This window comes from Malania oleifera, chromosome 8, assembly GCF_029873635.1.
Source record: "Malania oleifera isolate guangnan ecotype guangnan chromosome 8, ASM2987363v1, whole genome shotgun sequence".
NCBI lineage: Eukaryota > Viridiplantae > Streptophyta > Magnoliopsida > Santalales > Ximeniaceae > Malania > Malania oleifera.
In genome coordinates this window covers 4,420,814-4,431,313 of record NC_080424.1, presented here as the reverse complement: position 1 = coordinate 4,431,313, position 10,500 = coordinate 4,420,814, and the positions used below count along the sequence as shown (strand labels likewise).

The 10,500-nt window shown below is 34.0% G+C and overlaps 1 protein-coding gene across 1 annotated transcript; it reads right to left on the bottom strand.

Annotated features, from left to right (window-relative positions):
- Positions 1-849: 849 nt before the first annotated feature.
- LOC131161876 (transcription factor LAF1-like) lies at positions 850-2,884 on the bottom strand. Its single transcript, XM_058117880.1, has 2 exons — positions 2,346-2,884; positions 850-2,011 (listed from the first exon to the last, which is right to left on the bottom strand). Exons 1-2 carry the CDS (start codon positions 2,524-2,526, stop codon positions 1,149-1,151), a joined length of 1,044 nt encoding a protein of 347 aa, XP_057973863.1. The 5' UTR covers positions 2,527-2,884; the 3' UTR covers positions 850-1,148.
- Between the last annotated feature and the right edge of the window lie 7,616 nt (positions 2,885-10,500).

The window sequence follows — 10,500 nt, the reverse complement described above, 5'->3', positions numbered from 1 at the left end:
TTCCTGAAAACCAAATGTTGTGGCGCCACAATTTCCTGGAAAATCCTTTGATTCCTCTCCCTCCAGAATTCCTAGACGATGGCAACAGGGACGGACTCTCTAGAGGATCGAATAGTGCCTTGACTTTTGAGAAACTCTAAGATAGCAGACGATCATTAAGAGAGCATGGTATGGTTCAGTATAGACACATCAACCGAAACAGTGTGGCATGCTTTAATTATCGCCTTGGGTATAAATATGCATATCCATATCAATACTCCAAAATATCCTCATATGACAATATATATAATTACACTATGTCTTGACTCAAACATACTGTATCGTACTGCAAAGCGCACATGTGAAATCTCCCACTGATAACAAACTTCAAGTAGATAAAACCCATCTAAATATGAGTTATGACTCAACATCCTTTCCTTCCTATCAAAATGATTTCTGAAGTAGGTTACTAGCTAGAAGCCTTTGTTTAATTATATGTGATCTTTTTTGGGGGTAGTGGGATTAGCTAGCTTAGGGTAAACTCTCCTACTTCAATATTGGATTAGGATCACTAATTCCATGCATGCTCAAGGTTTTATCTTGTCCTAAAACCCTAGAAAAATGAAATTATGATTTTCCACAATATGATATGCAATGTAAAAAATGATCAAATATGAGATGTCAGAAAATGATGATATCGAGAAATCTATAACGCCTCAATATATGAAACCATTCACAAATGCAAAATCATTCATACATAAATCTTTCACTTCTTGCTCATTTAAAAAATAAAGATACGAGGCAAAAACTATATCCTAAGTACAGGAATGACTTGCAGTTCCCATGCATATATATCTAATATGGTTGCTGGACTTAATAAATATGCTCATTAACATTAATGGTAAGTACTTAATTCATTCCCATATGATTAATCAATCAAAGGGAATATATATTGCAATCTAATTGAGTAGAGAACTAATTAATAATTAGCAGCCAAAATGCCAATTGGTCAATCATAACTTGAGGGTTTCATGTATATGCCTGGAACACCCACACATGCATCCAGGAAAATCATCATTTGGTGAAGCTAATGCAATTAAATTCTCTATACATATTATAAAGAATATGTATATAAATATATATATAGATAACAGCTAGAGTTGGGATGATCAGGAAGAGATCCCCACACCAAGAAAATCTATGAAGGGCGTTTCCTTCGGTTGGACCAACTCCTCTCCGTGCTCCTGCAGTCCAGTACTACTTGCTCTTTTTGTCGTGAACCTCGGCGAGTTATCACCGAAACTCACAAACCCCGTCCTGTTGATCGGTTCCTTAGCTTGGATACTCCCATTGCCAAGCCTGGAGTGCCCATCTGAGCTCCAAGGCAGTACTACTCTCCTGTAGTTTGGAAGCTGCCCCAAGGCAGTAGCAGTACTAGGATTACTTGAATTAATATTTGAGTAGTTTCGATAAAATGATTGATCATCTGATGAACTGTTTGAGCTCTCCATAACACAATAATTACTAGGGTTACTAGAACTGAAGCATACTGATCTTCCTTCTCTTCTGGATAACAAACCGGCTGAAGACAAACCGTTGTTTGCCCCAGTAGCCATCGACTGATGCCCGAAAATCCAAGAAGGTGAGGAAGTAGTCGTGTTCGAATGCGATAGGAACCCAAATAACGTCCCACCTGCAGAAACATTGTGCTTTCTTGAATTATTATTGGTCCTTGCAGCTGAGAAATTATTGGAGCCCACGTTGGATCCATTAGTACTACTGCTGAAAACATCTTTGAAGCTTCTCTTTCCTGTGAGCTTGGATTGCTCTCTGTGCTTCCTTGCCATGATCACGTGCCAGTGGTTCTTCACAGCGTTATCGGTTCGGCCAGGGAAGAGCCGGGATATTAGCGCCCACTTGTTCCCGTGGATTCGATGAGCCGCCAGAAGCTTTTCTTCTTCCTCTTCTGTGAATGGTCTTCTGTTAATTCTAGGATCTAGTTGATTAAACCACCTTAATCTGCAGCTCTTCCCTGTTCAAAAAAAATTAAAATTAAAAACCAAATCTAAGATTGTAGTTAATTGCCATCTTTGTCTCCGGTCGTGAGCTAAAAAATTCTAACTACTACATACTGCCCAATAGCTACCCTTTACCAAACTACTAATTCTTTAGAAGAAAGCTAAATCCCAAAAGGCCCATAAGATATTTCTTAAACTGGTCAAGAGAATTAAATTAGGTCTAAATGATCCAATAATCACACATGCAGAGAAAGACAATCAAGGGAGAGGAAGAGGGTTCTTCTGTTTTGTTTTTTTTGTTCTCTCTCTCTCTCTCTCTCTCTCTCTCTCTCTCTCTGTTTGTAGTACCTGATCTTCCTTGGAGCTTTTCTGCAATGGAATTCCAGTTCTGGGCACCGTACTGTTCGACGAGCTTGCGTAGTTTGTCGTCCTCGGCGGGCCGCCAGTGGCCTCGGGGACACGTGGTGGCGGTGGTGGACGTGGTCTTTATCGGATCATCGCCGGAAGCGCCACTGCAGTTGATATCCATGGATCGAGATCGATCACAGTAGAGATGGAGTGTGGTGTGGGATTAACATGGATGGATAGACGGATGGATGGAAGGGTAGTTGCACCACGCAAGCACAGAAGATTTAAAGGAGCACAAAGAATGAAGAACGCCTAAGAGAAGAATTGAAGGAAGGGAAGTGGGTTGGTTTAGGGTGTTGTGGATGGGCGGTCCCTTTTGTTGGATTCACACGACATGTTCATCACCCTATATATGTCTATTTATGCAAATGACAAAAACCCAAAACCCATAAACCCCAAAAATAAATAAATAAATAAATAAAACACTGTGGAGTTAGTACTCACCTCGCCTAATTATTTAATTAATTTATTGTATTCCATTGGCGCATGAAGAACTTCTCTATTAGTCTCTCACCTATTCTCTCTCTCATGGTATTACGTTAAATCAATAAGCCTAGAGATTATAAGGGCAACTCTTACTTCTTACAAAAGGGACAGCTCTCCTTAGGTGCAAGGCCTAGCAAGGTCTGCAATGGGGCAATTCTTGTTTCTGATTCTTTAACTGAAATTAAGATGGGCACATCATGTAATACACCACCTAGCCATATATATCAAGAATAGGACTTGGAATTAGCTAGCTGGGCCACAATGTAGAAAGGTCAATTTTAATGCATACATTGAGAGCTAGGGTTCAATATTGTTGTTTACAATTAGTGCAAAACCTAAGACCATTATTAATTGGTCTTGATGCAATTAATATGTCTATTATTGCAATATTTCTCATTCGCTGTTAATTGATGGGAGTCTTGAGCGACCTAAATACCAATATTATGCCTATACTATATGTACATTCATGAATATCAGTCCAAATTATTCTAATATTGTAATTAGTGTTGTAATAGTTATTATCAATCAATCGAACTCTTTTGCGCTTTTTAGCTTTTCATTGTACGTTCTAGCAACAATTATTAATGAGATATATAGAATGGTGGATAACCCTAAATTCCCTAACAACTCAACTACTAGAAGGTAATCGATAAGGTTATTAACTTAAATCTTAGTTTTAAAATATTAAAAATTAAATTTTTGAGTGTGTCAAGAACATTGGTGGATATCTTCCTAATACACTCTCACCATCAGATCGTGTATGCATGAAAAAACAGGTCTCATAATATGTATATATAGAAGGTGGAAACACACATATCTGAATCACTAAACCAAACGCAGCAACTACATTTACTATTTTCTAATAAAGCATGTGGATCAAAGTAATCATGTGTTAATTAAGGTTGCATTGACTCAAAAGTGCAATTTCTTAAGAAATCTCCAAAAAAAAAAAAAAAAAAGGCATTTAATTTAGGTAATCCAAAACATTCTTGATAATGTGACCTCTAAATTAATGATAGATACTCATGTATCAATGCCCCATGAGAATATTTTTCTATAAATCATTTGTATAGAGAAAATAATAAAGTGGCAAATGTTTTGGTTCGACAATGTGTCATGAGGAGAAATAGTTTGTTTACAAATAATAGTCAACTTCTTAGAGTTATCAAAGGTTGGATAAGATGGGTACAGCTTACATGAGGTATGTTTAATTGGTTTCCTTTTGGTATTGGTATAAGTTTGTTTTCTTCTTTTGTTTGGTTTGATGCATGAGATGTTTATATTGTTTATTATGTAAGTTCCAAGTGTCCTTTTGTTTTCACGGTATTCTTCCGCATATATAAGTGAGAGTTATTAATAAATTTGGGATGGAGCCGCTATATATGTGGGTGGCTTCCACTTCTTTCCAAAAAAAAACCCTATGAGAATTTCAGTATTCAATTTGCAACTTGTTGCCTATTGTTCACTTAGATTAATTACCTTGAAACCCAACAATAACAAATCAAGCCTAAGTCCCACTAGGTAGGGTCGGTCACTTGAATCTTTTTCCACCAATTTATGCGATTATGGATAATTTTCCTGGAAAAACTCAAGGCTATTAACTCCTTACTCTATCTCATTCCAACTTAATTTAGGTTTATTGCTACTTCTTCTATTATCTCTTACAGTAACTAACTCACTTTTCCTCATTGGCGTACTATGCGGCCTACGTTACAAGTGCTCAAACCATCTGAATTGTCTCTCTCATATCTTATCTTCTATAAGAGTTATGCCTAACTTACCCCGAATATGCTTATTTTTTAATTAATCTTTTAACATTACACCACTCATCCATCTAAGCATTCTCATCTCATCAACATTTATTAAAGCATCTTAGATAATTTTTCTCCTGCGATATTATTACTAATTCTAGATAAAAACTTTAGAAAGTAAATCAAAGAAACCCAACTGAAGCAACCCAGCCAGCCCCATCATCAGTTATTACAAAAATGCTTCCATTACATCAGAAGTAGGCATGTAAGTCCCCCAAGCTAGCTTCTTTTATTTAATTGGGGCGTTATTATATAAACTGATTTAAAAATCAATTAATGAACTACCTTGTTTGGATCTCCCCCACGTTGCAATGTTGCATGCATGCTTCCCAAGCAATAGCATTATTGTATATATGGATCGCCAAACGTGCAATTCAATCATGCTTACCACAGCAGTCATTAATATGACAGTTATTTGAAAGGTATGAAATTCGGGGAAGTAATTTCATTAAAAGAAAGACAATGAAGCAGTTTAAATCCTCCAAAGCGGGAAGAGAGCAGAGATGGGAGATGTGAGTGAGACCACCCTCCGAAATCAGTACAAATACAGGAAAACTCTTCTCATTCTAACTATAAAGAGAAATTAGAACTAGTCCAATAGTACAAATTTGATAAACATCTATCATATACAATTGTGATGGATTCTTAAAGATATCTTAATGTACTGGCATAGCAATTTGATTTACATCATTACTTTCAAAAAAATAAATCTAATTTTAAAGAAGAAAAAAACACATAAGACAATATGATGCCACACAATGAGGAAAACAAGTGAATATAAAAAAAAAAATCCCCTTTTTAAGCTTAAATTTAGTTTTCAATCATAATTATTTTAAAAAAAAAATAGGTAATATCATTAAAAATGAAGAATTCAAACAAGATGTTTGGATTCTTAAAACAAGACAACAGATGAAAAAAAAATTAAAAGAGGGGTGCAACACGAGAGCTTCCCAAGAGATCACCCAAACTACTACTACTCTTCCCTAAGCACACTTAACTGCGGAGATCTAATGGGATCTGGTGCATTTTTTCAATCATAATTATTACTATAATTTTTTGGGTAATTAGGGAGCTCAATTTTAAAATGATGATGACCTATCTTTTGAGGCCTAAACTTAGTATGGCGCCTCTATGACTGATGAAAAAAAAAATTTATTTATTAGAAGGAAAAATATAGTATGTATTTAGTAAAAATTTAGGTTGTTTAATGCCTAAACCTCTTAATATCCCCCAAAAAAAAAAAAAAAAATTAAGTTCGGTCAAGGCGTCCGAATTGACAACTTATCCCAAGACTAAAACTTTGAATATCCCAATAGGCATAAATATGTAGGTTTTATATATTTATTAGGTTTCGGAATCCCCGGAATGCAGCCCGTGATACAAGAACTGGAAAATTAATTATCTTCATAAATTTATAAATATCGATTATTAGGGCTAGTTAGTTAGTTAATTAATTAATAAGCTCGATCGAGCATGGGGTACTGAAAGATAAGGGCTATACTATATATAAATTAAATAAAATTAAATAAAATAGAGTGACAGTTGAGATTAAAACTTGGGGATGAATGGATGGGAATGGCTTGCAAGTGTGGCATCATGGGAAATTATGGGTGACCCGTCTGCCTTTCTTTAATTGCTTATAATTCAATTCCATGCAGATGGGAAGTCAAAATATAACAACAATAATATTATTAACTATTGAAAGAGAGATATGATTTTATTTTACCAAATAAATACACTACACACACACACACACATTTATATATATAAATATATATTCAATTTTAAAGAAGGAAAAATGAGATTTCTTAACTGAATGAGGTTATTACATACCCCACGAAATCAAACACTTGTCTTCCCATGTACAGATCCTTGAAATAGATAATGGGTTAACGTCGACCTCCCCTTCCCCTTCGCCAGTAATTGATGACAATCGACGCTACAGCCTAGTTGGTGGGTAATGGGTATAGCAATATATATATATATATATATATATATATTAATTAGTATTTAATATATTCGTAAGTGGGAAAATTACCCATTTATGCTCGTGCCCTCTAACCCTCCAACCATAACTGTCTTAACTTTTAGCCTATTATGTTCAATGTTATCATTAGGTGGTTATGTAAATGTAGTGTGTTATGTACATTACATGTATACCAAACTGATTAAAACCCAAAAGCTGCAGGAAAAAAAAATTCAAAATGAACAAATAAAGAGAATTTTTTAAAAAAAAATTTATATTATCCTGGGTTTGAAGGATACGAGATGAAAGAAGAGTTAACTTATATATATATAGGTACATACATACGTATATACTAACACATGAAAGTAATTTTATTATGTAAAAGATGAACAGGGATCTTCCAGAATTCTCTATATTTTTTTCTAAAATTTTGGAAAGTTTAATTTAGGGATACGTTGCCAACCAGTGAGGGTGTTCATGTGGGTTGGCTTGGATGGGATTAGGTACAAATTCTCAATTGATACGATCTCGTAAGCTTAGTAAAAATCTAATCCTAAGTTGAACAATTTATTATATGATTTGGGTCAATTTGTTAGGACAGGTTGGGCCAATTAAGTGATTGATTTTTTCTTTGTCAACAAAACAGTGGTATCAACCATTTGGCTCACATTTTGAGTCCTCTCATTATTATTATTTTGTGTTTATCCATTTACGTTTGATTTGGGTTAAGTTAGATCAAGTGATTTGTTCAAAAGGTTCGATCTAAATCGTGGCGCATGCAACAAGTACAATACGGTGTCTTGAAATCGTGTGACGTCTTAGGCATAAGGCACAATGGAGGCCGACAAACTAAAAATAAAGGAGGCAACTTGTGACTAAATAGTAGTTTGGTTAAGGATAAACAACCTAATAATCATACTGAGAAAGCCTATTTTATCTAGCCTTATTTTAAATTGCTTTAACCATAATTATTTAAATTAATTAAAACCAAAGTTAATTACTACAAAGCAGATGATAAACTATATATGGAGCACAATATGTGAACTAACTCTAGCTTACTGGGTTTAGCTCACCAATTCAACTGTACTAATAGCTAGGCTACAATGCATGTTGGTAGCTATGGTCAAATTTTACCAGCTCTGATAATGGTGGTTTAACATACTATGCAAATCAAGCACATCTTAATTAATTACAAAAATTTGAATATTGGCAGTGTTACTTTGTTTCATTAAAAAAGGTTTATACTACCTAAAAATTGTGTCCAAGGGAGGGGGGGAAAAAGGAGGAAATTCTAAAGTCCATTTGGAACTTGGAAAATAAAGGAAATTATGAAAAATTATACATTTTCATGTTTGTTTGAGGAAAAGTGTGAAAGAAAATAAAAACATATAACAAATTAAAGAATTTTTTTTTTATTTTACGCATTATTAACATCTGATTTTTCTTCATTTTAAATCAAATTTTGAACAAATTTTCATTTTTAATAGCATTTAATATAGAAGGAGAATACAATGAAAAGTGAAATCCCTTTTTATTTTTCTTGTTCTTTCTTTTCCCTAAAGAAAATCTTTGATCTAAATAGACCTTAAGGGTGCATTTTCTACTTGGAAAATGTGAGCAAACAGAAAGAAATATATAAAGGAATCCACTTTTTCATATGGTTAATAACTGCGATTATTTTGTGTGAGGGTTTCTACTGCTTTGGTCATTGCTACTAATTGGTTCCTTTATATTTTGTAGCAATGGAATGTAATCCACATGATCAACACATGGGCAAGGCACATAGAGTTGACATGCTTTATCGCGTGACCTACACACAAGTGAGTTGCACGGAGCAGTGCAACATAAAGCAACATAGAGACAAGTTGAGTCGTGCAACACACACAAAGCAGAGCTACATAGCGTTGCAGCGCAGAGTTGTAGAACTATAGACCAGTGCAAAGCTCACAGAGCTACAAAGCAGCCCAAGACAGAACAACCCTGCTTCCCAGGTGACCTACACATAGGCTAACCATGTAGAACCAACCTGCTCATCCAGTTCTTCTACTTGACTTGCACGTGGCGAGTTGCGCAAAATCAACATGCTGCACCTGAGTAATTTTTTTTTTTTTTAACTAAAGGAGGGCGGCACCTCTAATTATTTATTGATATACCCTCACTTTTGGGGGAGGAATACTGTGATTACAGACAAGCATTGGGAGATTACAGATAAAAAAGATATTAAAGGTCTCGCAAAAACAACACCAACAACCAACCAAAATAAGACTACAAATCCCAACAAAGTTAAATAAGAAACAAATCTATACAGGCCTAGTCATGGACAAGCTGCACTAGGCAGACGTGCTCTTCCAATTCCTTCACTTGAGCAAGCTGCCTAGAGAAAATGAACCTCTAATTTTCTCATTATTGAGTTCCATCCCTAACATTCTTGATTTTTAAGCATATTAAAATAATTTTAAAAATATTTTTTAGTATAAAGAGAAAATACAATAAAAATATATCTTCTTATTTTTTTCTCAAACAAAACTATTAATGCAAATAAACCTAACTGTATAAATTAAACCTATGAATCCAAAGTGTTCTTCTAAAATTACCAAACGTGGTGGGTATCATTAATTACAGAAGTAAGATTTTGATGAGAAAGAGATTGGGCTGAGGTACCGAGAAAAAGACCCATACCAGATTCATATAGTTCATCATATATCCTCATATTCAAATTAGCATGAAATGATTTTAGAATTTAAAATGATATAAAACTAAACGGCAATCAACATGAAGTATCATATTATTATTGAAGGATTCCAGAATAATAATTTGAATAATTTTTTTGCTCCTCAAGTATAAATGAAAAAAAAAAAGTATGTAGAGTGTTGATATTTTTTAAGTATAGTAATTTATTTTTGACATGTAAATAAAATGAAGAATTATCTATTATATTATTCACATTTACTAACTGGTGTGCATGTTCCTTCTTACAAAACAAACTTTATATATTTACGGTTCGTTTGAAACTTAGAAAATATCAGGGAAAGGAAAGGAAAATAGGAAAGATTCCATTTTTTCATGTTTGGTTATCAAGAAAACTGAGAAATAAAATAAAAAACATGTCATATCAATTAACAAATTTTTAATTTTACACATCCTTAACATTTGGTTTTTCTTAATTTTTAATCATATGAGAAAAATTTTTCATTCCAAATGTTATTTGATATAGAGAGAGAATATAGTAGAAAATAAATTTCCTTATTATTTTCTTTTCCTTTTCTCAGGTAAAACCCTTGATCCAAATTGGCCCTTAAGATTTAAGATTATATATTTAGACTTTGACTTGCGTCTAATTATTCATTATTTGTTCACTTACTTATTCCCGCGCCCAAATTATTACTTATCATGATCATCACCATATTTGTTTTTAATTTAATTTATTTCATATTCATTAATTTTTTAAAATATTAATTTACGATACCGTCTAAGTTAAAAATTCCTATATAAATTTGAAATTAAGGGAATTTAGCAAAATCTTACACAAATTTATATTAATTTATTTTATTCAAAATTTCCATATTCTAACCCAACCCAAAAGAAAAAGGTGCATCTTCCACAAGAACAGACCGTTACAAAAGAACACCAACCACAAATACCAATCTCTCTCTCTCTCTCTCTCTCTCTCTCTCTCTCTCTCTCTCTCTCTCTCTCTCTCTCTCTCTCTCTCTCTCTCTCTCTCTCTGTGTGGAAAGGTCTGAAATAGCTTTCGAAGCAATAAGAGGGAGGTATTTCTGTTACTTGCAAAACTAAACATCATATTCATTTTCTCCTCAGGTGTCAGCTTCTC

Coding starts and splice junctions, on each gene's coding strand:
- LOC131161876 (XM_058117880.1), bottom strand. CDS start 2,526: ATGGATATCAACTGCAGTGGCGCTTCCGGCGATGATCCGATAAAGACC. Junction 2,012..2,345: donor AAAGCTCCAAGGAAGATCAG/GTACTACAAACA, acceptor TTTTTTGAACAG/GGAAGAGCTGCAGATTAAGG.